The 27,358-nt window shown below is 49.4% G+C and overlaps 1 protein-coding gene across 2 annotated transcripts in view; it reads right to left on the reverse strand.

The window, feature by feature from the left end:
* OTOF (otoferlin) overlaps positions 1 to 24,557 on the reverse strand; it is a 98,798-nt gene extending 74,241 nt beyond the window's left edge. For both annotated transcript variants that reach the window (XM_021674401.2, XM_064364267.1), the window contains exons 1-2: positions 24,479 to 24,557; positions 3,212 to 3,270 (exon numbers count right to left, since the gene is read on the reverse strand). In XM_021674401.2, the coding sequence (XP_021530076.2) occupies positions 3,212 to 3,270; positions 24,479 to 24,557 (138 nt within the window). The remainder of the gene's footprint in view (positions 1 to 3,211; positions 3,271 to 24,478) is intronic.
* Positions 24,558 to 27,358: the final 2,801 nt, after the last annotated feature.

The following is a 27,358-nucleotide window of genomic DNA, read 5'->3' on the forward strand; positions in this document are numbered from 1 at the left end:
GCAGGCCCTGGGCAGAGTAAGGTACAGAGAAGAGGCTTTCTGGGAAGTCAAGAGGCTTTGGGGGGATTTGAAAGACCTCTTTCCCAGGATATTCTGGAGCCACTGGCAGGCTGGTTCTTTCAGGGGGAAGCCAGGGAAATTTATGACTTGTCTACCGGGTCGAGGGAGAGAGGTTAAAGCCAAGGGACAGCCCCAGGCTCTCTTTGGGACCGGGCTGACCCAGGCCTCCGGGGCCTTCCTGAACAGGAGATGGGAGGCGGCCTTCTGCTTTGTGGGATGTGCACTGCTGACCAGTGGTGGCCAGGGCTGCATCCACTTCGCAGAGGGAGAAATGGAGGCGGGGATGTGGAAAGACTCCACCAAGGGCCTTGCAGGAGTGGTGGGAGTCAGGCCCTATCACTGTATCTAGAGAGGGCGTGGGTCTGATGCACGCATGAATCCAGAAACCTGGCTTGGCTGATTTCTGGTGACAAACTACCCTTGTCACCTGGGGAAGGGTAGTTACCATCTGAGCCTGATTTCATCTGTGGATTATCTCAGAGCTTGACTGGAGGGGGTACAGCTCAGGAAGCAGCTCAGGGCTGCTGCTGGGGCTGCCACCATCTTCCCACAGGGCTCCCCGGTGTGAAGTGCAGGACAGCCTGCGCGTTGCAAGTCATTTTGCATCCTTGCTCCCCACCCCACTAAGTAAATGCCAGTAGATTCCTCATCACGATAACCGGAAGCTTCCCTGTCCCTGCATTGTGTGGGCAGCACTTTCCCCAGGGGAGAGCCACTTCCCTCATCGCGTGCCCTGCTCTCTGACCTTAGTCACATGCTTCTTCCATAACTGCCTGGCTTCTGCCCGACTCCAGTCTCTCCACACTGACTCTGGCTACCCCATTCCTAAGCTCCCATATGAAACATCATGGACTTTTGAGCCCAGGTTCCTCCCTCTAGGGTATCTCAAGCCCAGCCCGACACACATGAGATATTCAGAATGTGGTCCCTTGCTCAGGGCTAGCAGAGACAGACTCTCCCTCGAGGCGGGTTGGACAGAGTTGGGAAGAGGAAGGACACAGTGATTAACTTTGAATGTTATGTATACCTGTGGCTCAGGTGTCCGGGGTGCTGGACATGGAAAGGGGTGGCGGTACCCTTGGAAGGGGCATCAGGTTGCCCCCTGGCTGGATGCCTGGGCTGACATGTCCCCTGGGAGTCTTGGGAAGAGGGAGTCAGATGCTGTGCCTGGTGGATTTGTGGGCAGAAGCCCAGGGAGGTAGGACTATGGGGAATCGGGCCAGGCTGCTGGCATCTTCCCCCAGGCCACCCAGTGCCCAGACTGAGGAAATGGGGAGGGGAGGGAACAGGCCAGGTGTGAAATGGGGCAAGCCTGAAGCCTCTATGACAGCTGGCTCAGTGGGCAGCCATGGCTCCACTCTCACAATCAACCCTCATTTTTTTCATCATTTCACAGAGACCTTCACGCCCATCACCAACCCCATTTGACAAACGTGACGGGCTCAGAAACTGAGGTCATTGTACAGCCAGGAGTGGGAGAAGGTAAAGACAGAAACTTCCTTAGCTCTAGTGATTCACTTTAAATGAGGAATTCGCCTGTCCCAGGTAGCAGTGGGAATGTGCCCACAGGGAGGTAGTGGCAGCTGTGCCCTGCAGTCGTTGGGGAGGGTGTGGCGTTGAGCAGCGATGGTTGATGGCTGCATCTGAGCTTGAGTTAGGAACAAGGCTTTGCTCCCTGTGTCTCCAGCTCTGGGTCGAGGACACAGCCACACCATGTGGCCGGGTTTCAGGGGGAGGGGGAGGCAGCTGGTGCCAAGTGTCAGCCTGGTGGCTGCTCCGTCACACGCCAGCAGCCAGCCTCAAGAGGCAGAGTCTGTCATGAGGCTCTTCCCAGCCCCCGCAGAGCCAGATGGGAGAGCCAAGCCTGGGCGAGAGGAGGTACACTATTCGAGGGTCATGACAGAGCTTCCAGTTTGTGCCAAGATGGTGAGGGAGGACTGCTGGTCCTCACCCCAAAGTCAACCTTGGAGAAACTGCAGCAGCCAGAGGGGAATATAGATCCTGGACGCTGCAAACAAATAGGTAATAGAATGTGAGTAGGCTGGGCGCGGTGGCTCACGCCTGTAATCCCAGCACTTTGGGAGGCTGAGGTGGGTGGATCATTTGAGGGCAGGAGTTCAAGACCAGCCGGGCCAACATGGTGAAACCCCATCTCTACTAAAAATACAAAAATTAGCTGGGTGTGGTGGTGGGCGGTGCCTGTAATCCCAGCTACTCGGGAGAGTGAGGCAGTAGAATGGCTTGAACCCGGGAGATGGGGGCTGCAGCGAGCGGAGATCGCACTGCTGCACTCTAGCCTGGGCAACAAGAGTGAAACTGTATCAAAAAAAAAAAAAAAAAAAGATGTGAGGTGGTTGAGGAGGCCCCAGGCTGCTTGAGCTGGTGTGTGTGTGGGGACTGGGGCTCCCAGCCAGGCCAGGTGCCAAGGGGATGGCAGGGAGAGGAATGCTTTGTAAGTCCTCTCGCTGCTCCCAGGCACTCCCGTGGGAGGCTGTCACCTACTCCTTTGCTGATAAAATTGTGACAGCAGCCCAGCTGGAGTGAGGATTGAGAAGAATCATTGTCAATAGATCAGCAGCTCACATCTTTTCTCATGGACCCCCAAAGCTGTTGCTAGAAATCCAGACTGTCTTCCCCTCCCCATGGTTCTCCTAAAGATCTGGAGATGGGGCCCTGACTCAGGCGGGGTGATTAACACTGTTTCCCTAGTGACTCCCACCTCAGCGCCTGTGCCTGCCCTGCTCTCCAGCCCTGGGGACTGACACAGACTGGCCTTTGCGACATCCCCAACACTCACCCACCTCGTTGGGCCCTCAGCTGTTGGCTCACATTCAGGTCTACAGCACCTGTAGGCTCGTTCTCCACAGGGAGTAACAGGCCCAGACCCGGCAGGGCCACCGAGGAAGGCCAGGCCGCTGCCCGCTGTGTCATTTGCAAAAGGACTTCACCTGTGCAGAGGTTTCTGGGGGCAGTATAGGGGGGTTCCTACACACCCTCCTCACCACCTCTTTCAGGAAGCAGCTGAGAGGTGAGGGGCTTGGACCAGGCCGGCTCCTGGGACTGGGGGCCAGTGTGTTCCCGCAGGAGGCAGCAACGCTGCTTGTCCCCCTCTGGGCTCAGGGCTGAGGGTGGGGGGTCTTGGGCCTCCTACCTCATCGAAGTCAGCCACATCCTCGCAGTTCTCAAGGACCCGGGAGTAGAAGGATTGTCCTGCGGGGAAAGGAAATAAATTCGAGGGTTGGACCAGTCTAGATGACAAGTGTGGGGTCAGACGCGTCCAGATGATGAGCGTGGGGTCAGACCTCCTCAGCCTGGGAGTCGTCCTAACAGCATCTGACTTGTTGTGCAACGTGGGACAGCGTGCACAGCTCTCCCAGGGTGAGGCCAGTCCCCTGCGGCTTCTTCTCTGACCCTCTCAGCCCCACTAGGAGGGAGGCGGGTCAAAGGCCATGAGCTCCACGTTAGGAATGGGAATGCTACAGCACAGAAGGCCCAGGCTTGTCAGTGTGGCCGTGGGAGCGGCCCCCAGGTGCTCTTCTCCACCACACTGCTGCCCCAGTGGCTCTCTCAGCCTCCTCTGCAGCCTCCCCAGCTCTGCCGGTGGCCCCGGGCCCTGCTGCCCTCAGCAGAGGCCTGGTCTGGAGGGCGCAGGCCCTGCCTGCCGACAGGGGTCTGTGAAGCCCAGCCTCCTTCTGTGACCCTGTCTGCAGCCACCCCAGGGGCTCCTGCCCAAACCAAGACCCCAACAGCAAGTCAGATCCCAGACAGCCATCCCCCATGGGCCCAAGGCCTTCCCCTTCCTCCACTGTCATGGTTCTCTGTCTTCTTCTCAGCCTTAGCAGTGAAGAGGGTCTCCAGCAGTTTCCTCCTGGGCTCTGTTCCTGCCACCACTTTCCCCACTGGCACGGGAAGTAGAGAGTGTGTGAGATGGATACACATTGTCCCAGGCTCCCCTATCCATACGCTGCCCAGTAGGGTGTGTCGGGAGGACAGAGGTAAAGCTGCCCTCCTTGCTAGTCCAGCTGGAACTGGCCCAAGGTGTGGGGAGAAATAAGTCAGGAGAGAATCGAGGGCAGGTTGAGGAGGCTCTAGTGTGTGGGAACCATGACAGCAAGTTCAGCTCACTTTGAGAAACAGCCGCTGGAGTCTCTGGTGTTCCAGGCCATGTCCTGGGCCTTGGGATAGAGGATGGACGAGGGGCAAATGCACAGGCTCCCCCGCCGCAGGGAGCTGATGGTCTAGAAGGGAGGCCAGGAGCCAACAGGGCACCAGTGCAAGGGCAACACCATTATTATTATTATTATGATTATTTTTTGAGACGGAGTCTCACTTTGTCCCCAGGCTGCAGTACAGTGGCACGATCTCGGCTCACTGCAACCTCAGCCTCCCAAGTAGGTGGGATTGCAGGCACCTGCCACCACACCTGGCTAATTTTTGTATTTTTAATAGAGACGGGTTTTCACCATGATGACCAGGCTGGTCTTGAACTCCTGACCTCAGATGATCGTCCCACCTCGGCCTCCCAAAGTACTGGGATTATAGGCGTGAGCCACTGCACGCGGCCTCCAGTGCAACACCATTCAGTACATGTGCCAAGGTGCAATTTTGCACAAGAAACAGACATGGTACAGAGAAGGGAGGATAAATACTGTTTTGGGGATGGGATGGAACCACAAGAGAAGGGGTTGTCATTGCTGTGAGGAGAAACCTAGAGATAGGATGGGTTAAAAAAAGAAGTTGTTACTTAGAATTAATTTGTTATCCTCTGTCAATTCCACATCAAGGGAAAAAGGGCAGCATCTATAATAGAACTCCATTAATAAAAAAAAATACCCACCCAAATTATATGCTATTTCTTATATGAATAGACAAACATCTCCAACCATTGGAAGTGGTTACCCCTGGGGAGGAAGAGTGAGAAGATATTGAAAGCAGCATACTTTGATGTGAGCCACTGTGCCTGGCTGAAGGATAAAAAAATACACATGTGAATTTGAATTTATTTTTCAGTGACCATGCTTGATTTTTGTAATTGAAAGACAAATACCCTTTTTGTTTGTTTGTTTGAGATGGAGTCTCGCTCTGTCACCCAGGCTGGAATGCAATGGTGCAATCTGGGCTCACTGCAACCTCCACCTCCCAGGGTTCAAACGATTCTCCTGCCTCAGCCTCCTGACTAGCTGGAAATACAGGCATGTGCCACTGTACCTAGCTAATATTTTTATTTTTAGTAGAGATGGGGTTTCACCATGTTGGACAGGCTGGTCTTGAACTCCTGGCCTCAAGTGATCTGCCCACCTCTGCCTCTCAAAGTGCTAGGATTACAGGCATGAGCCACAGCACCCAGCAAAAAGACAAATACCTTTAAATCTCCACCAGCATAAACCATTTCATTGAAGGGCTGTCTCCAGGTTGAAGCCAGTCCTATTTGGGAGTTAGTTTGGGTTGTCACTAATGGAACCCACAGCATGGGGGGAGCGGGCTGTGCTCCTCTTCCTACAGAAAACCCAGGAGACCGGGCTAGAGTGGCACCAAGCTAAGGAGGTACTGGAGGGATCAGAGCTCCTCTGAACCTTCCCTGTGATGCTGGGAGCTTGGCGAGGAAGGGGGCTCAGCAAAGCAGACTTGTTTCCTCCAGGAACTGACCTCTCTCCTCTGGCGTGGGTGGCCTCATCTGTATAGGAAGAGCTCTCCAGGGTCCTAGCAGCTTTTATGTCCCAGGAGATAGTCCTAGTTCAATGCAGAGCTCCCCTCTGACAAGGAGGGCGGGGGTGGGGGAGGGGGCGGTGGTGGCACGTTAATGTCAGATCCACTGAAACGAAGAGAGTGGATGCACTGCGGAAGGGTATGTGTTTGTCTGTGTGTTTTGGAGTAGGGGCATGTGGGGAAACGGCTGGCTGCATCTGAGATGAGGAAAAAGCCATAAAGCAGAAGCTATCTATGCAGAAGAGATGTGAAATAAACAAGATGGGAAAGGAAGAATCTTTAGCACTAACCAGGGACAAAAAAAAAAGAAAAAAAATCAACAAGAAATATCTCAACAACAAGCCCCCCCACCCCCTGCCACCCAGCAACCAAGGGAGGAGAGGAAAAGTGCCTGAGGTTTAAGCTTTTAATTTTTCCCACAAGTAACACACAATATAAATTGAGAATCAGGTGAGCATGTTTGTGCACGGGGGCTTCCCCTAAAGACCTACTGCTCTGAATAATCAAAGACCTTTTCATCCTAGAAGATTTTAATGAGCCTTGGATATAGCTGTCCTCTAAGGTCTCTTGAAGTGAAAAACGGAGCAACCCAGCTGAGGATTAGGAGAGGGTGGGGAGGGGCCCTGCTCCAAGGTGGTGTCAGATTCAAATGTGTGAAGCACTGAGGCTCAAGCCCTCCCCTGCTTGTGCATTTCCCCATAGCTTTGTTAGAGAGGAAGTAAAATACGTGAAATTAGCCATTGCAGAATTTATACATCAGGGCTCTGCTTTCAAATGTGCTAGAACCTCATTGATTTAGGCCCTGGGGATTTAGAGATGGTGAATATTCTCAAACAGGATGAGCTAAATTTACCTCTAGATATTCTTTTTTAAAAAAGGTTTGCTGAAACACATCAATCATACAGAAAGAGTGGAAAGGCCAACTTATTAAGAAAACGAAACGTCTTTCAGCATTTTTGGAAAGCCATTTCAGGAGGGCATGTACAAACAGTGGCTGGCAGTATTCGAGTGGTTCTGTTCTGTTCACTGGAGCAGAGCCAGGGACCTCCATCATCCGTTCCTAGTGATCAAGGGAATGACTAACCCATCTCTTGTTTCAAGTTCATTTCCACCTAACATCTCTTTGTTCCACGTCAGTCTTGTTGACATTCCAGCTTCATTTTAAATGGCTTTCAGACAAAACCATTAAAAAATCCCAATATCCAATCACCTTTCTTGTCACAGGGAAGATGGAGAATAAAGCTTGAAAGAAAATAGCTTCTTCCTTGCATGGAGAGGCTGTTGTGGATGGAGTGAGAAGGAGGTTAGATGTGGAAAATAGAACAGCATCCTCCTTCTTTCTGAGGCAGCTGCTCCTGGGATAGCTGAGCTGTTTGGTCTGAAATAAACTCCTCCCTGAGTCAATAGATGGAGTATGAATAGCAGAGTCTGTGCTCAAAGTGTAACAAGCGCCGTGGCATTGGATATACCCATTTCTCCATTCACCATTTAAAAATATCCACACTGCAGCTACCCTCGTAAATGGAGACGAGCTCAGCGCTTGTTTCAGAAGCAGGGTGTCACGCTGGCCTTTCATGGAACGTGATTTAAGGGGACAAAATGTTCCATCAGCACAAAATAGCTCCCTCTTCCAGACAGCTTACCCTGCTAGGGCCACACCTCTGAGAAAAGGCAGGTGTGCAGGGACACGGCTGCCAGCCTGTGTGCGTTCATTCATTTCCACAGGCAACCAGAGCTTTCTTGTTCCTGGCTTGTGTGCCATTTGACCTTCACAGAGGGGAGTTGTACAAACATCATTCGAATCTGGACGATGCCTTCAGGAGAGTATTACAATCCAGAGGGAGATATGCCAGATGTGGAAAACTCTGCCAATTATATAAGGCAGAATTTTGTCATTGGCATGCAAAAAGTGTAAACAAAGTGAGAACACGGGAAAAGGAGCAATGACTCTCAATGTAACAGATTAAGGAGGCATTGCAGAAGCACGGGCATTGACACTAGAAGATCAGAAGAACTCTGGGTATTCAGAGAGACTGGGGAGCAAGGAGAAGGAGGGAAATGCAGGCAGAGAGAACAGTGTAAGAAAATGTTCCAAAGTGTGGAGCACAGAATGAAGCCCCAAGGAGCTGGACACAGGACAGGGGAGTCCCCATGGTGAAGGGAAAAGTGAAAATGGCCTGCCCTCAGGGAGCAGCCTGTGGAAGCAAGACTGGAGAGAGGCTGGGGTCCCAAGAGGGCAGAGGGTGAGGTGGTGGGCTATCCAAAGGGGAAGGAGACGGTCCTAAGGCTGTTTTTCAAGGACGTCATGACTCGGCCAGGACCCAGCCCACTGGCCTGTCTCCCAGCAGTGCCTGCCATTGCTGTTGCCCTGTGGGAACTGAGAAACAGAGTAAAACTCTGCTGGTGACTCAGACCTGGTGCTGCTATTTCCTCATGTTATTTGAAATCAGCAAAGCCTTGTTGTACGCACTGCCTGGGATGGGCTGTACAGAGCTCAGCAAGCAGCCCCGTCCCCTCCCGTGACGCTCCCATATCCTGGCGTCTCCTCTTCCTCTCTTCCTCCACAGCAGCTCTCTGAGCGGTGGCCCTGCTGTATTCTCTGTCTCCCCACTTCAGATCAATCTGTTCCTTTTGAAGACCAGCTACTCCCATGGAGCACCAGGAAGTAGGGTCCAGTTACCCCTTTGTGGAGGAAAAAGAGCCAGGCCCTCTCAGGTGTGCAGCCTGGCACACTGGCCCATGGGCTGGGGGCCCGGGAGCTAGTCATCCAATCCCTTGGGGTCTCAGACTTACCACCTGTAAGCTGGGGGTCATTATCCCAGACCAGCCCATGTCCTGGGGCCATCACGAGGATAACAAGAGACTGTTATGGGAAAGTCTAAGCAAAGCATCAAGTCCCTTACAACCACAAGGGCATAGGATAGAGGTTAAGGTTCTTGGACCAGAGTCCTTGAGTTCAAATCCCAACTACTTCTTCCTAGTTTGTGTGCCCTGGATGAAGCTAATTAACTTCACTTTGCCATCATTTCCTCATCCTTAAAATGGAGGAAATGATAATGCTTACAAAAGCATCTGGTGCAGCTTATCCTTCAATAAGAGATAGCTATTATCAGTCTACTAAAGAGTCTTGTTTCTCCTTTATTTTTTTGAGATGGAGCCTTGCTCTGTCACCCGGGCTAGAGTACAGTGGCGTGATCTCCACTCACTGCAACCTCTACCTCCTGGGTTCAAGTGATTCTCCTGCTTCAGCCTCCCAAGTAGCTGGGATTACAGGTGTGCCTGGCTAACTTTTTTTGTATTTTTAGTAGAGACAGGGTTTCACCATGTGGCCAGGCTGGTTTCAAACTCCTGATTTCAAGTGATCCTCCCACCTCGGCCTCCCAAAGCGTTAGGATTACAGGCGTGAGCTATCGCACTCAGATCACTTCTCCCTTAGACCTTTAAGTTATATGCTAAATATAAAAATGGCCTCTTCTATTGTGAATCACATTTATAGCTTATTTTTAGTAGCATGTAATCAGAAATAATTTTTCCCCTCATCTTATATAATATTTTTCAAGTGTTAGGTATTTTAGGTGTGATTCTCTTTTCTTTTTTCAAAACTAGGTGAAACTTACATTCATGGATCTTAAGTGTAAAATTCAATGAGTTTCAATAAATGCATTTTCCTGTGTAACTGCCACATGGTCAAGACACGGAACATTTCCATTTGCTCCACGTGTTCTCTCGTGTCCCTTTCCCGTCGATTTCTAGCCCCCTGGTAACCAGTGTCCTGATTTCTAGCACCAAAGATCATCACTTTTGCCTGTTTTGAACTTCATATAAATGGTATCTTACAGAATGTACTTTTTGTGTGTCTGGCGTCTTTTGGTCAACGTACTGTTTTTGTGATTCATCCATGTTGTTGCATATATAAGTAACGTGCTGATGTTTGTTGTAGAGTGATAGTCTGTTGTATGCATATACCACAACTTGTTGATCCATTTCTCTGTTGATGATGTAAACTTTTGGGTTGCTTCCAGGGTTGGCCTATATGAGTCAAGTTGCTATGAACATTCATGTGAGTCTTTCTGTGGAAATATGATTTTATTTCTCTTTGGGAAATTCCTAAGAACAAAATGGTTATGTCACAGGGTAGGTACCCTTAGCTTTATAAGAAATTGTCAGATAGTTTTGCAAAGGGATTGTTTCATTTCACACTCTTTTTTTTGTTTGTTTGTTTGAGATGGAGTCTTGCTCTGTCACCAGGCTGGAGTGCAATGGCACGATCTCGGCTCACTGCAATCTCCGCCTCCCAGGTTCAAGCGATTCTTCTGCCTCAGCCTCCCTAGTAGCTGGGACTACAGGCACACGCCACCACGCCCAACTAATTATTGTATTTTTAGTAGAGATGAGGTTTCACCATGTTGTTCAGGCTGGTCTCAAACTCCTGACCTCAAGTGATCCACCCGACTTGGCCTCCCAAAGTGCTGGGATTACAGCCATAAGCCATTGTACCTGGCCTCATTTCACACTCTTATAAGCAATGTAAAAAAACTTTCAGTTGTTCCACATCCTCATCAACATTTGATTACTGTCAGACTTCTACATTTTAGCCATTTTAGAGCATGTGAAATAGTATCTCTTTGTAATTTTGATTTTCATTTCTCTAATGACTTAAGATGTTGATCACATTTTTGTATGTTTATTGGTCATATGTCTGTCTTATTCTATGGATTGTCTGTTCAAGTTTTTGCCTATTTAAAACATTTCATCATTTGTCTCATTATCATTGACTTATAGGGGTTCTTTATATATTCTGGCTACAAGTCCTTTGTCAGATAAATGTGAATGTTTTCATCCTGTGTGTGACTTGCCTCCTCATGCCTTCTTAAATGTGAAGTTTTTATGAATAGGAGTTTTCAACTTTTTTTACTCTGTGACTAGCCAAAGAGAGTTTCTAATTTTTAAGAAATGCAAGTTTTTAGTGAATTTCTTATGTTTAGTGTTTTAAATTTTTCCTTTAAAAAACCTTTTCCTAACCCAAGAATATAATGAAGATGTTCTATATATTCTTCTAGAAGCTTGTAGTTTTTTAAATGTTTAAATCTATAATCTATCTTAAATTAATTTTTGTGGGTGGTATGAGGTAGGAGTTTGAAGTTCATTTTTTCTCTATATAGATATCTACTTATAGATATCCAACACCTTGATTCAAAATCAATTGATTTTATATGTATAGGGTTGATTTCTGGACACTGTATTCTGTTACATTGGTCTATATATCTACTCTTAGACCAGTGCCACACTGTCTTGATTCCTTTAACGTTATAGTTAGACTTATAATTAAATAGAGTTGACCCTTGAACATCACAGGGATTAGAGTACCGGCCCCTCATATAGTTAAGAAGCTGTGTGTAACTTTTGACTCCCCAAAAACTTAGCTATTAATAGCCTGCTGTTACCCAGAAGCCTTAATGATAACATAAACAGCCAATTAATACACATTTTGTATGTGTATTAGGTACTGTATTTTTACAATAAAGTAATCTAGAGAAAAGAAAATGTTATATTAAAAAAAAAAAGATAAGGAAGAGAAAATATGGCCAGGCGCTGTGGCTCACAGCTGTAATCCTAGCACTTTGGGAGGCCAAGGTGGGGGGATTACTTGAGGTCAGGAGTTTGAGACCAGCCTGACCAACATGGTGAAACCCCATCTCTGCTAAAAATACAAAAAGTAGCTGGGCGTGGTGGTGTATGCCTGTAATCCCAGCTACTTGGGAGGCTGAGGCAGGAGAGTCGCTTGAACCCAGGAGGCAGAGGTTGCAGTGAGCTGAGATCACACCGTTGCACTCCAGCCTGGGCGACAAGAGCAAAACTCCATCTCAAAAAAAAAAAAAGAAAATATATTCACTATTCATTAGGTGGAAGTGGATCATCATAAAGGTCTTCAGCCTCATGATTTTCATGTTGAGGAGGCTGAGGAAGAGGAGGGAGAGGAGAGGTTGGTCTGTCTCATGGGTGGTGGAGGTGAGTAGAAAATTCACGTATAAGTGGACCCATGCAGTTCAAATCCATGTTGTTCAGGGGTCAGCTGTCATTTGAACCCTCCAACTCTCTTCTCCATTTTCAAGGTTGCTTTAGCTCTTCTAGATCATTTACATGTCCATATAAATTTTAAAATAGTTTTCAATTTCTACAAAATACTCTGTTGTGATTTTTATCAGGATTTCATTCAGTCTATAGACTGTTTTGTGGAGAATTGTCATCTTAACAATTCTGAATCTTCCAGTCCATAAACATAATCTAATTTCTACATGTTTGGGTTTTTAAAAAATTTCACTCAGCATTTTGTTCTGTTTTGTTTTTAGGGTGGAAGTCTTTCATGTCTTTGGTGAAATTTATTTTCCTGTGTATTAATCTTACATCCCGAAAACTTGCTAAATTCGCTCACTAATTGTACTAGCTTTTTAAAAGATTCCTTAGGATTTTCCACATAACCAATCAGGTCTTCTGTGAAAAAGATAGTTTTACCTCTTCCTTTCCCATCTGTCTGAGCGGTTCTTTTCTTGCCATCTTGCACTGGCTGGAACTCTATCTAGCACAGTGTTGAATAGAAGTGGTGAGAGTAGCAACTTTGCCTGACTCATGATCTCAATGTTCAATATTTCTGAATTAAGTATACTGTTAGCCAGATGTATTTTGTTGTTGTCCTATATGAGATTGAAGAAGCTCCTTCTATTGGTAGTTTGCTGAGAATTATCATGAATGGTTATTGAATTTTGTCAAATCCATTTTCTGCATCTATTGCTATAATCATGATTTTTTTCTTTACTGTGTTAATATGGTGAAATATTTTGATTTTCTAATTTACAATTAGAAAATCATTCTAATCTTGCATTCTTGGGATAATACTCACTTGTCATGGTGTGTTTTCCTTTTCATATATTGCTATTCAGTTGGCTAATATTTTGTTAAGGATTTTTTACATCTGTGTTCATGAGAGATATTGGGCTGTAATTTTCTTTTTGTGTAAGGTCTTTGTCAGGTTTTGATAACATAAAATGAATTGAGATGTGTTCTTCCTTCTCTATTTTCTGAAAGAGTTTGTGTAAGATTGGTATTATGTTTTCCCTTAAATGATTTTTACAGACTGGGAGCGGTGGCTCATGCCTGTAATCCCAGCACTTTGGGAGGCCAAGGTGGGCAGATCACTTGAGGTTAGGAGTTTGAGACCAGCCTGACCAACATGGTAAAGCCCTGTCTCTACTAAAAATTAGCTGGGTGTCGTGGCAAGCACCTGTAGTCCCAGCTACTCTACTTGGGAGACTGAGGCAGGAGAATCTCTTGAACCTGGAAGGCAGAGATTGCAATGAGCTGAGATGCACCACTGCACTCCAGCCTGGGTGACAGAGCAAGACTCCGTCTCAAAAAAAGGAAAAAAAAAAATGTTTTCTACAATACAGCAGTGAAAACATCTAGACCTGAAGTTTTCTTTGCGGAAGGAAGTTTATTGTAATCATCATCATCGTTACTACAAATTCGATTTCTTTAATAGATATGGAGGCTCTATAGATTTTCCATTTCTTTTTATGTCATTTTGGTAAGTTGTTTTTTAAAGGATTTTTCCATTTTCATCTGAGTTGTAGAATTTATTGAGGTAAGTTATTTATAATATTCCCATATTTTCCTTTTAATGTAATTATATTCCCTCTTTAATTCGTGATATTGGTAATTTGTGTTTTCTTGCTTTATTTTCTTGGTAAGTCTTGCCAGAGTTTATCTATTTTATTAATTTTTTCAAAGAACAAACTTTTGGCTTTGTTCAATTTCTCTGTTGTCTATTTTCTATTTCCTTCCTTTTTTACTCTCCTTGGGTTTAATTTGGTGGGGTGTGTTTGATTTTTATTTATTGAAATATAATTCTCATTGCATAACATTCACCCTTCTAAAATGTACAGTGCATAGTTTTTAGCATACTCCTAAGGTCGTGTACCCATCACCACTATGTAATTCCATCACCCTGGAAGAAGACTCCATACCCATGAGCAGTCACCTCCATACCCATGAGCAGTCACCCCCATTCTCCCTCCCCACAGACCTTGATAACCACAAAACGACTCTCTGTCTGTATGGATTTGCCTGTTCTGAATATTTCATGTACATTCATGCACCACATAATACTGTTTCGGTCAACGACGTCTTGCATATACAACAGTGGTCCCATAAGATTATAATATTGTATTTACTGTACCTTTTCTATGTTTAGATACACAAATATTTGCCATTGTATTATAATTGCCTATGGTATTGAGTACAGTTACATTCTGTCCACATTGGTGGCTGAGGAGCAGTAGACCATACCGTATAGCCTAGGTATGTGGTTGGCAATACACACACACACACACACACACACACACCATCTAGGTTTGTGTAAGTACACTACATGATGTTCACACAATGACAGAATGGCTTAAGGATGTGTTTCTCAGAATGTATACTCCTATCATTAAGTGATGGCTGACTGTAAATGAGATTATACAATATGTGGTCTTTTGTGTCTGGCTTCTTTCATTTAGTACAATGTTTTCAAGATTTGGGTTGAATTTACTTTTCTTTTAGTAGCTTTTTTTTTTTTTTTGAGACACAGTCTTGCTCTGTCGCCAGGCTGGAGTGCAGTGGCGCAATCTCAGCTCACTGCAACCCCTGCCTCCCGGGTTCAGCCGATTCTCCTGCCTCAGCCCCCCGAGTAGCTGGGATTACAGGTGCCCTTCACCATGCCCAGCTAATGTTTGTATTTTTAGTAGAGACAGATTTTCAGCATGTTGGCCAGGCTGGTCTCAAACTCCTGACCTCATGATCTGCCCACCTCAACCTCCCAAAGTGTTGGGATTACAGGCGTGAGCCACCGCACCTGGCCTCTTCTGGTATTTTTTTAAGGCAGAAACCTAGATTACAATTTTACACTTTTCTTCTTTCCTACTATAAGTACTTAAAATGATAAATGTTAATATGTTGTATTTTCATTATAATTCAGTTTAGAATGTTTGATGATTTCTCTTTAATTTTCTTCTTTGACCATAGGTTAAGAAGGGTATTAATTTCCAAATATTTGGAACTTTCAAAGATATCCTCCTGTTGTTGATTTTTAGTTGATTCCACTATAGTCAAAGAGCATACTCTGTAAGATGTTTAGTCTTTTGAAACGTACTGAGACTTGTCTAATTGCCCAGCATATGGTCTGTCTTGGAGAGTGTTCTATGTGCATTTAAGAAGAATGCACATTTTTCAGTTTGGATGTGTAATGTTCTGGAAATGACAGTTACGTCAAGGTGGTTGACAGTGGTGTGATTTTTCTGTCTAGTTGTTTGTGATTATCTCTGGTAATAACACTTTTTTTCCCTATGAGGAACACATCTTCAATTTTATTATGACAGTTGATGGCATGGTAGAAGAAAGAAATTCAATTCAAAGAGTTGTCCAAGAAAGCAGCGATTCCTCACATTTCTCACATAGTGTACTCTCCGAAATCACCAGTGACTCACAGAGCCAGACTTGGGATACTATAGAGTCCCCGGGCCTCTCGCTGGAGAAGGTTACCCCTTCGTTCTCCCCATTTCTCAGTTAAATTCAGGCCTCATGGAACTATAACCCTTTATTTTCCACAAATTGTACTCAAATGTCATTTCTACCTCCACTCATGTATTTCCCCTAAACCCACCCTGCTAACATCCGTGTTTACACTATGGAAACTTGGGCTTGGGTCAGGGACTCATCTGAGACGCAGGGGGCAGGGCAGGGATGATAAACCCCCTCTCTCTGGCTCAGCTCGAACCCGTACTTCTTCCACACCCTCACTCAAACTCTTGCTTTGCCCTGCAACTGAGAGTGCTGGTTCCCACTTTTCAGACCCTGGCACTGAGGCAGGGAGGGCCTGTGATATTTGTCTTTGAGCCTGGGACAGTGCCACCCACACAGTCAGCTACTGCTGGATCCTAAGCTAGTGGTCCCAGTGATCCACAAGTATGTAGGGTACCCATTCTGTGCCAGGCACTGGGAGTACAATGAGGTATAATGGGAGGGGCCTCTTCTACCCTCTGATAGGGTAAAAATATGGTTGAAACCGCAGCCCTGACTTTATCTTAAACTTTGGTTTAGAAATAAAAGCCAGTGGGTGAACACTGATCTCCAACTCAGCAGATTAGCCCTTCTGCTTTGAAATAAAAGAAAATAAAATAGAAACGAGGACTGTTGAGCCAGCATCTAGTGGGTTGATCATTTCAGACAGAAAGCGGTCAAGTGGTCTAGGGTAAAAATGATCACATGATAGTCCCTGTCTCAGGAGCCTTTTCTCAAACTGCCATGGAGAGAAATGAGTCACTGGTGCTGCCTGGATGGCAGGCTGCAGGGGGCCCTGTTGCTAACTGATCACTGCTCCTGCACCCACAGGCGGTACTCCTTGCTCCCACTTCTATGCCAGGTCTGTTCTGTGCCATGCTTTGTACTGTCCCTGGGAAAGCAGCCAAGGGGCTTGCCCTCAAGGCATCCACCTGGATGGTGATGGCTCCGGGTGTTTTCACCCTGATGTCCACATGTTTGACAGAATTCAGGGTGTCAGCAGCTGGCAGGAATCTAGAGGAGAATTGACTAAGGCCCTGAACCCCAAATCCCTGGGTCTGCGGTGTCCCCCAAGGCCACAGTGTACTCCTGTCCTGAGGCCACTTGTCCTGCCCTCTCACTCACTCCAGGATCCCAGCACTGCTCCTTCCTCTCTCATGCCCGCCTGCTGAGACTCTCAGCCCTCTGCCTGCCCTGGGTGCCTCCCCATCATCCCTGCCCACAGTCCTCAGCTCTAGAATCTTCTCTCCAAAACAAAATCTTAGCATCCTATTCTCCTGCTAAGAGTGTCTCCAGTGTGACACCGATGACCCTCCGTGTTTGGCTGCTTCCCCCACCCGCCCTGCCTTCTAGCCTCCCCTCCACCCTCCCCTGATGCATCTCCACACCTGGCCTCGCACACAGCTGCACTAGTGTTAGCCCCTAGCCCCTCTGCCTAGGATGAAGCCTTTCATGGGTTTTTGTTTTGAGACAGAGTCTCGCTCTGTCACCCAGGCTGAAGTACAGTGGCACAATCTTGGCTTACTACAACCTCTGCCTCCTGGCTTCAAGTGATTCTCCTGCCTCAGCCTCCTGAGTAGCTGGGATTACAGGCATGTACCACCATGCCCGGCTAACTTTTGTATTTTTAGCAGAGATAGGGTTTCACCATGTTGGCCAGGCAGGTCTCAAACTCCTGGCCTCAAGTGATCCCCCCCACCTTGGCCTCCCAAAGTGCTGGGATTACAGGCGTGAGCCACTGCGCTGGGCCCTTTCATGGCCTTTGTTCCGAGCTGCAATCCTTCAAGGGCTTCTTAAATACCGCCCATTCCCCCTGCTCAATACAAACTCCTGACTCACTTCTGGGCTCTGGTGGCCAACTGGGAACCTGCTCCTACCTCCCTTCCCATCTGCCCTTCCTCTATCTTCCCCTAACTGACTCTGGCTCACCCACTGGAGTGGCTTCCTGGCCTCCTGGGCTAAGTGGGTTTCCTCGCCATGAGCTACCCGGGCACCTGTGCCTTTCTTTCCAGAATGCTCCTCATGATGACAGGTGTAGCAGTCATCTTCCCCCTTTGAGGACAGGAACCACATCTGTCTCATTACCCCGCCATCTCCTAGTGCCTGGCACACAGCTGTCCGTCAACAGAACGAGTGAATACATGATTCAATACCTGATTTACAAAACATATTACAATGAAGCTTCCAATAAATTGGGGAAAAAAATTATGACATTGACAAGACAATTAGGAATTTGATCACTGCCTGATTAGTTGATAGTACTAAGGAATTGTTATTAATTTCTTTAAAATGACAAAGTATGTGGTATTTCTTTGAGTTCTTATCTTGTATAGCTATGTACTGAATATTTACAGATGGAATGGTATGGGGTTTGGGATTGTCTTCAAAGTAATTTGGGGTGGGGAAGTAGGATGGGATGCAAATGAAGCAAGATTGGTCATGAATCGATGGTAACTGAAATTGGATGGAAGAACATGGGGCCATAAGGCTGTTCTCCCCACTCTTGCACATATTTGAGTCTTTTTATATAAAAAATTAGAAAAAAATAAGGCCAAGTGCAGTGGCTTACACCTATAATCCCAGCACTTTGGGAGGCTGAAGCAGGCAGATCACTTGAGCCCAGGAGTTCAAGACCAGCCTGGGCAACATGGTGAAACCCCATCTCTACTGAAAATACAAAAATTAGCTGAGCGTGGTGGTGTGTGCCTGTAATCCCAGGAGGCTGAGGTGGGAGCATCATTTGAACCTGGAAGGTTGAGGTTGCAGTGAACTACGATTGTGCCACTGCACTCCAGCCTGGGCAACAGGGAAAAAAAAAAAAGAGAGAGAGAGAGAGAGAGAGAGAGAGAGACCCAGGGATGGGAGTGGGTGGGAGAGGTGTGGCTTTTGTGTGGTCAGTAAAGGTGGCTAAGATAACCAAGACTTTCCAATTCAGAGAAATGGTTTGCAAGTCTGTTCTCGAGCACATTTCTGGCAGCATTTTCCTGAGGGCTTTTGCAGCGGAAGACAGTTTTACCATCGTTTCCCTTACATGAAAACACACTCTTACTTATCAAAGCAGGAGAAGCCTGGGAAATTTTCTGTGTGCTCTGCCTGCTGTTCTCTGGTGTGCAATGGCTTGCTCTGGGGGAGGGAGGAAGGGAGAACACTCTCTACCTGGGGCTTTAGGCAGAAATTTCCCCCAGGTGTGGTGAGGGGGCCTGAGTGTGCTGTGAAGAATGGAGGCTGCAGGGAGCATATCTCTTGGGTCTATAGCAAAAGCACAGGGCTGTGTCCATAGCCAGCCACAGGCTGTCGAGGTTGTCGTAAGGGTCCCCTGTATTGCCGCCTTCAGCAGGGACGATGCCAACCCGACATCGTCCAACAGAGGAGGTGCCAGGCTGGACCCGAGCCCATAGGCAGGCCTAGGCATTGAAGGAGCATCTCAGGAATGGGGTCACTGGGCATTCTGCCTCCTTTACCAGGGGCGGCAGGTAAGTTTCCAAATAGTAGATATATTTATCATCAAGAGGGAGAGGTCCCTCATTTTGCTTGGGTAAATAAATCTAATGTGGAGTCTGAGGTGGTGCCTGCAGCCAACAGTAAGGGGAAATCTTGTCCCCAGGGCCTCAGCTGCAGCTCTTCCCTGCACATTCACTCACCAGGCCCACTGCGCCTTTCCTAGCTGCTCTCCCTCCACCACTTTCTATAGCCTCTGCTCCAGCTACGTGATGTGGCTTCCTCGTCATGGTACTTGGCTGCAATTCTCTTCTTCCAGCCTCTGGTCTGGTCAGTCCCTCACTCAGAATGACTTCACCTTCCTCCATCACCAATTCCTCCCCTCCTGCATCTCCATGGGTGCAGACAGGCACGGTTTTTCAAGACCCAGCTTACACACTTCCTCCTCCTGCTCCTCTTCCTGCTAAGGAAGCCTTCCCTGGCCTCTGTAACTCTAAGTAAGCTGTCATCCTCTGAACATTGTTGTGATTTACCCCCACCCCTGAGCATACCTCGGCCCTCCTGTATACTGCATTCATTTCACCTCTGTGTATATGTTTTTTTTTTTTGAGACAGAATCTTGCTCTGTCGCCAGGCTGGAGTGCAGCTGCGTGATCTCGGCTCACTGCAACCTCCATCTCCTGGGTTCAAGTGATTCTCCTGCCTCAGTCTCCCGAGTAGGTGGGATTACAGGTGTGCACCATCATGCCCAGCTAATTTTGGTATTTTTAGTAGAGACAGGGTTTCGCCATGTTGGTCAGGATGGTCTCAATCTCTTGACTTCGTGATCCACCTGCCTCAGCCTCCTAAAGTGCTGGGATTACAGGTGTGAGCCACTGCACCCGTTCTTCTCTGTCAGATGCTGAGACCCTACCCCGTCCCCAACACCGCACCATGTGTTGTCACAGTAAGGCTCAGAAAGAGGCATGAGCCACCATGCCTGGCCCTTTCATGGCCTTTGTTCCTGCCAATGAGCATGATCCTTCAATGGCTTCTTAAATACTACCCATTCCCCCTGCTCAATAAAAACTCCTGCCTCACTTCTGGGCTCTAGGGGCCAACTCAGAGCCTGCTCCTCCCTCCCTTCCCATCTGCCCTTCCTACTTCCTCTGTCTTCCCCTAACTGACTCTGGCTTACACATGCAATTGCTCTTGCTTCCCACCTATGGGCTGGAGCTGAACTTGCTAATATTTATTAAACCTCTCTGGAGCCCTGGAAGATTCTCTGGGCTAGGGAAGTTGATAGAGGGAGTAAGAACCAGGGTTCTTAGTTCTTGACTCTTGAGGCCTTTTCCAGTCCCTTGATCCTCCTTGGATAGAAAGTTGTGGGGTGGGAGCTCGCAGTTGGGGAAATGGAACCAAAGAGTGGCAGTGCCACAGTGGGAGAACTCAAACCCGTGACACAGCGAATCCCTCTAAGACAGAAACCATGTCTGATGTCTGTCTTGAAGAGGCTCAAAAGTCAGGGCAGCATTCCCAGGTGTGGCCAGTTTCTAAACTGCAATGTGCCATGGCAGAGCAGTAGGAAGAATGTGCGTGAAGTGCTGCTAGAAGAGGGGAAGGCTTCATGGAGGAGGTAGCACATGAGCTGGGCCTTGAAGGACGAGCAGAACTAATGGGCGTTCTCTAGGTAGGGGGTGGCAGTCATTCCAGGCAGAAGAAACATGATCAATGTCTCAAGGCTTGGAGGTGTAAAAGGGTGTGGTATCTTTTGGGAATGGCTAGAAGTTGAATGTAGTGGGAACACAGCAGGATGGGAGTCAGGGGTAGGGTGGGAAGAGGAGGAGTAAGAATGAAAAGGCGGAGGGGGAGGCCTTGCAAACCTTTGTGCCAATTCCCAGCCCAGGTGAATTATGTGGAAGCCAGGTCCAGCCTTCAGAAGTCCCTGCCTCACACAGAAAATCCCCAAACCGCAGGTCTTGTCGAGAAGGCTTAGGGGATGGAAAGAGAAGGGAGACATCAAGGCTGGTCTGGACAGTCTGTCACGTAGTTCCCTGGCAGCCCAGGTCCCCCAGCCTCAGGGCTCAGCACTGGACAGAATGTTGGACTAAAAGAACCTCGAGACCGTTCACCCTGCGTTCCGCGGGTCTGTGATTGTTGGAAATAGATGCTCCATGCCGCAAAGAAAGATTAGTATTTACAAAGGATCTCTCAGCAAAGCAATTCTTTTTACTTCCTGCAGAAAGGATACTCCCGTAACAATCTTTCCATGAGAGTACCCTTTTTGCAGGAACCATCTCAGGAGTTGATAAAGGAACATCTGATGCTAATATCTCCTCTCTTTGAGTAGCAACATGTGGTCCAGACGGCCCCTTCCCAGACTGCCCACTCCTGATCACTCCTGGGAACTGCGGGCCTCTGAGCTAAATGAGGACCACTGTCTCCATCTTGTTAATGGGAAACCCAGCTGAGCCCCGTGGCCTGCAGGCACAATTGAAACTCACCCAGGACTCTCTACCTCCTGTCTGACCCAATGGGGTTGTAACTCCTGGAGGGCCAGGCGGGCCCCTTCACCTCAGGGTCCCAGGCCTGTGCACAGACATCAGCATGTTCAGGAAATGTACAAACAGGACGGGACCAGCTTAGGAGTGGCCAGGGGCAGTAGGAGCTAAGAGCTAGATACAGAGCTGGCTGGGAGCACTGAGTGAGCCTGAGCATGGGGCCGACTGACCTGAGGGTGGTGGGAGAAGAGGTGGCCACAGGCGAAGCTGGTGCACGCCCAGCCGGATGCAAACCGGGGTCGGGGGTCTGCCTGCCTGGGTTAATGCGGAACATCTTAGTGGAGGCTTCCGCAGAGCAGCGGCCAGGCCCAGCCTGCCTGCTCCTGGCACAGACTGGAACCCCTCAGACGCGCTCTCCTCTTCCCTTTATATGTCACACAGGGGCCTCTGCTCACTCCTGACCTACAGAAGGAGGAAGCTGAGCTGGAGAAAAGATACCTCAGGGGCCGGCAAACGCTTCGAAGGAGAATGAGAATGACCACCTCACAAACACACAGGCCATTTGGATACTCTTTCCTCAAACTCTTCCATACCTATGGTTTCCTGAAGCAATCTAGTGAGGTGAGCATTACTAACATGCCCATTTTACAGATGAGGAAACTGAGGGTCAGAGAGGCGAAGTAAGTGGCAGAACCCAGGTAGGACTGAGGGCCACGATAGCCCAGCAGGGCTCTTTCCTTAGTGTCCTGGATGGCAGAGCACAGAAAGTCAAGCCATATTTCAACCAGCTGCTCTGGCCTACCTGGGGCCACTGCCAATGGGCACAGCTCACCGAGGGTTCCCTCACCCACCCTGGCATTGCGCTTCACTCAAAAGCCTTGGGGAACCTGGGGCCAGTGTCTCCCTCTGTGTGTTTGCCAGTTTCTGGCTTCCCCTGCAGAGGACCTGCTTGATCCACGGTGGCTGTGGGTGCCGGGAGAGGCGGCCGCGCGCGCCGGGAGAGGCTGTGGAACACTGTAGAGCAGGTGTGATCCCTCTGAGTTGTGGTCGGGGTTGGTCTTTGGGGGCGCCTACAGCTGTCAACTGCTGGACACAGCAAGTGAGCGGCTGAGGCATCTCTGGTTGTAATAAAGGAACTTTCTGGAAACTGCTTGCCATCTGCCTGTTCCTGCTGCCCGGTGCCCTTCCCCAGGAGCTCTGCCCATGGCCACCTCCTGCCAATGTGGAGCTTGGAAGTCATTTCTCCACTCAGTCCGGAGAGCAGGGGTTGCAAATAGGCTAATTCCTGTGTGGTCAGTGAGGCTGAAGGCCCAGCCCCTTCACTGCTCCAAGGAGAAGATGGGTGTCAGATTGATAAGGTGCTGGCCCCCAGTGGCCCAGCAGGAGATAAAGAGCTTGCAGGATTGAGCACTCAGTATGAGGTCCTGAGAGCTGGGAGCACTGTGCCTCGGCCCCTCCGTGAATGCCACGCTCAGTGTTTTACCCCTAAGCCTTGGTTTCTCAGCCTGCAAATGGGCCTGTCCAGTGCAGTCTGGACCGTCCCAGCACAGCTGCAACAGGATGGCAACCTGTAGCTTAACAGCCCCACCTCGTGCTGCCCGTGGGGCTCAGGGGCACATTTTGCAGACGAAAGGACGCATTTGCTTTTTCTAAAGCCAGCATGAGCCGGCAGGTGGCACACAGAGGAGATGAGGGTGCTGCAGAGAAAGCAGGCACTGGGTTGGGGCGGGAGGCAACAGGCAACCCAGACCCCCAACCCAGACCCCCTGCCTCCCCCCGCCTCCCCCCACCTCCCGCCACCTGACCTCTTCTGGCTGGCAGGGATACTGCCATCACCTCCACCCCTGCCTGTTGCTATGAACACAAGTGCAGTGTGGGCCTCCTAGGGCCTCTGAGGAGGTGCTGTGGGTGCCCCGGGGTTCCTGCTGGAATGTTCTGCCAATGGCCTCTCCCCTCCCTTCCAACAGAGGTGCAGGCACCGTGTCCAGCCTGGGCCCCGAGGCTCACTTTGCTCTTCAGCATGGTGGGGTCCTCTCTGCCCCCTCCTCACCTCCTCGTCCCCACCTCCACTCTCAGACCCCTCTCTTGGGAGAAGGGGCCATGTCTGGTGAGAAGTACTCCCAACCCCCAGGGCTGGGCAGCGTGGGTGGTGAAGGACAGAGTCAGCCTGGCCCTGCCTTTCCCCAGTTAAAATGCTCAGGGGCTCCACTGCCCTCGGGGGCAGGTCCAGCCTCACCTCCTTGCCCTGACTGGCTCTCCGGCCTCCGCTCCTGCACCCTCTCTGCGCTTTAGACACATGGAACTTCTTTCGGTTCCAGAGTCTCAGCTCCTCTCTCAGCCCTGAACACACTGTTCCCTCTGCCTGCTCGGTCCTTACCTCCTCCCCTAGCTCCCTCCTGCTGGGCCCTCGGGTATCAGCTGAGTGTTGCTTCCTCCAGGAAGTCTTCCTTGACCACCAGCCACCAGCTTGGGTGAGGGTGCTGCTTCTGTAGCTGGCATGCTGGACTCACCCCATCCTCTGTCTCACATGCCTGTCCTGCTTGTCCCACACCTGCCCAACAGATGCAGGCTCCTTGGGGCTGGGGCTGGGTTGTGCTCGGCTCTGTGTTTCTAGCCCTCTCCTTGGCACACAGTAGATCAAGATAAATGGTCGCTGAATACACGAGTGAAAAGGATGGAAAAAGACTTGACAGAAGAGAAGCCGGATGTTCCCAGGGTCCCCACCCATGAATAGATCTAAGAGAAGCCAACTGTGTCCCCCATGACGCTGGGGCTCAAGGAGCTACTGGCTGCCTGTTTTCTCCCAGCCACCCTGGGCGTCCCAGGCTCCAGACCCGGCCCCTGCCCTGTGCTCAAGGAAATCAGCCTGCAGGAGAGGGAGAAAGAGGAGGAGGGGTTCCTGTGTCTCCCTGAGCCCAGTGATGGGATCCTCACTTCTGCCCCCTCAGGCAGAGGGCTCTGCACCCTGCCCAGGCACTGGCATGTTGGCAAGCGCAAGGAGACCCTGATTTTCCAGAAATCACCATGACCAGTCAGTCCCAGGCAAATGGTTACCTGCGAAAAGGCTCGTCACCCCAGCTCCTGCTAGAACTTTTCCCACCCCTCCTCCCAGCCCTGTCCTATCCCCGGCTGCCTCCAGAACATGGGCTGGTCCAGCTCTCAGAGCTGGCGTCCCTCTAAGACAGGATCTTCCCTACCTCGGAAAGTCACTTTGGCGATCCGGTCGCCCCTGCCCCGCAGCTCCGAGACCGTCTTGAGGTGGACGAGCAGGGCCATGCTGGTGTGGGCTGCCTGGCACCGCCAGGCGGGAGCAGCGGGAAGGAGCTAGCCTGTGGAGTGCGGCTCACACGCCTCTCTCTTCTCTGCCGCCGCCTCCTCCTCCTCTTCCCGACCCCCCTCCGATGCTGCCCACAGAGACCAAGGCAACCAAGCAGAGCTAAGCTGCTCCTGCAGCGACTCACAGAGCCTCACAGCCCTGCCAGCCCCCGCCCCTCCAAGTTGTCAGCCCAGCATGTGTGTATCTGTGTGTGTGTGTGTGTGTGTGTGCGCGCGCCTGTGCACCCAGTGCGCAGCCCGGGAGTGTGGCAGAGTTGGAATTCATTATTCAGCAGCCGCCGGCTCCCAGATAAAGCCCTATCCAGCTTCAGGTGTCTTCTCCGAGCTCCTGAAAGGGAAGCTCTGCCCACCACCCCACAGGGCTCTGCTGCCTCCCTGCTAAGCAAGCCCTGCCACCAGCAGTAGGCAGAGAGGAGTGGGCATGAGCATGGGTGGGGTGGGTACAGGGCAGGGGGCACTCCCACCCACAGGGGCACTCGACAAGAAGAAGGGGATGTATTTGCTCACCTGCCCCCACCTCTTCCCTGATGGAGACTGTGCCCCCAAGAGGCTGGGCCCCGAGCTCTGCCCCAGGATCATTGTTTCTGAATCTCAGGAAGCAGAGATGCTGGGGCTGCTGCCTGAGGGGAAGCTCAGGACCAGGCCACGAGTGATGGAGATGCCTGGTTGTGGAGGCAGCAGAAGCTTGTGCTTATGTGCTATCAGGAGTCATGTTTAAGGATCCAGGGCACTAACCTAGCCCCAGCCCAAGGCTGGGGGTCAGGCAGGCTAGCCAAGGTAAGCCAGGCTGATGATGTTTGCTTTCTTGCCAGAGGAGCAGAATTGAATGGCTTTCTGCTCTAATCCTGCTAGGGGCAGGAGAAGGGATGTCTATAGTGAAATTTCTAAGGATCAAAGGAGAGTTACCCCTCGTGTCTTCCAGCAGCATACACCAAAGAAAGGGACCCTGGGGGCCGGCATCCCTGATGCTGGAGGCTGTGCAGGGTCATCTGCACCCTTGTTCTTGCCATTTACTCTTGGTGAAATGCCCCCCACCCTATCCTGGACTCAGCCCAAGTGCCTGCTCCTGGAGGTGCCTCTGCACCCGCACCCCACCTGGGTTGGGTCCTCCTCTGTGCTGCTCCCGCCCCGCTCATCTTACAGAGTCCTGGGACTGCTCCCCTTGCCTCTTCCCCTCCTGACCCCAGGGAGACTCTGGAGCACAGCATCCCTGCACCCCAGAGCCCCACACGGTATCCTGTGCACGGTAGAATGCCCAATTACTGTTGACAGGATAAAAGAGTGAGCTCAGGGATCTACCTGAAACAGAATCTACAGGTTAAAAAGAGAAATACTAACTTTTCACAGCACAGTAACAAGAGGTTACTGCCTTTGAATTCTACATTCCAAATAACCTACGGGATGTCCCAAGAGCTTTCTTTCCTCCTTCTAGATATTTCCTTGCTACCGTGCCCTACTTTTTCTTTTCCTACTTATGTTTTTTAGTTTCTTTGCCCTTTTTCTTACCCAGTTCTTGCTTACCTTTCTCACATTTATCTAATCATATTGAATTTAAAAATGTTTTAGAGTATTCTGTTTATTAAATACAAGTGAATGCAAATTCTAATTTCAAAAGCTAGATTAGTTTAATGTCTCTTTTTTTTAAAAAAAAAACTAGCATTTTCTATCCATGAGGTCATCAGGGGATCTGTGTTTTTAAGGCTTGGTGACTACAAGGTTAAAAAAAAAACAAAACAAAAAACTCCTCCCTTGGTTCTCTGGAGGTCCTCCTCTGAAGGTGGTGAATTTCATGAGGCCTCTAATAGACCTTTGCATCTTTAGAAAAAAGCCCATGAACCTGCCCTAGCGAAGGTACTGATCTCTGCTGAATCTGTTTCCACATCCATAAAATGGTAGCGTTTCCACTTAGCAGGTTTCAGTGGAGTCAGCTGACCCTTCTGAAATCTAAGATAGATCCCACTTTTATTTTATTTTATTTTTTTGAGACAGAGTCTTACTCTGTTACCCAGGCTGGAGTACAGTGGAGTCCTCTGGGCTCATTGCAACCTCTTCCTCCTAGGTTCAAGTGATTCTCCTGCCTCAGCCTCCCAAATAGGTGAGACTACAGGCACGTGCTACCATGCCCAGCTAACTTTTGTTTTTTTAGTAGAGACAGGGTTTCACCATTTTGGCCAGGCTGGTCTCGAACTCCTGACCTCAAGTGGTCCACCTGCCTCAGCCTCCCAAAGTGTTGGGATTACAGGTGTGAGCCACTGTGCCCAGCCATATTCCACTTTTTAATTTCCTTTCTTCTATTACTCAATTTGGTAACTCAGTATATAAATTATGTAATGAACGTTTACCGAATTCCTTCCAGAGCCAGGTGCTGAGATTCAGGGATGAATAGGATACGGATGGCACCAGATCCCAAGCAGAAGAGACAGATGGACTGGAACACAGGCAGGTGGTAGGTTTACGAGCAGGACTGGCTGGGCAGCCCTGATGGGGGAGGGAGGGAGTGGGTGGTCAACCCCACCAGGGCTGGGGGTCTTTGACTAATGTTTTCCTTATTGTAGAACACGTTCCCCAGGGAGAATTTAGAAAAATACAGACATGACTGCATTCTGGAGGATGTTTTCCTTCCACTGAGTTTGTTTCCTTTGCCTAGAGCTCCTTTCCCACCAGGCCTCAGTGCTTCTGCTTCTTGAGCCTCTGGGACGCCTGTGGCTCACCTCTGTTTCACTGGCATTTGCCAGGGAAAG

This window comes from Aotus nancymaae, unplaced genomic scaffold (assembly GCF_030222135.1).
Source record: "Aotus nancymaae isolate 86718 unplaced genomic scaffold, 86718_ANA_hifiasm-v0.15.2.pri h1tg000057l, whole genome shotgun sequence".
Classification (NCBI taxonomy): domain Eukaryota; kingdom Metazoa; phylum Chordata; class Mammalia; order Primates; family Aotidae; genus Aotus; species Aotus nancymaae.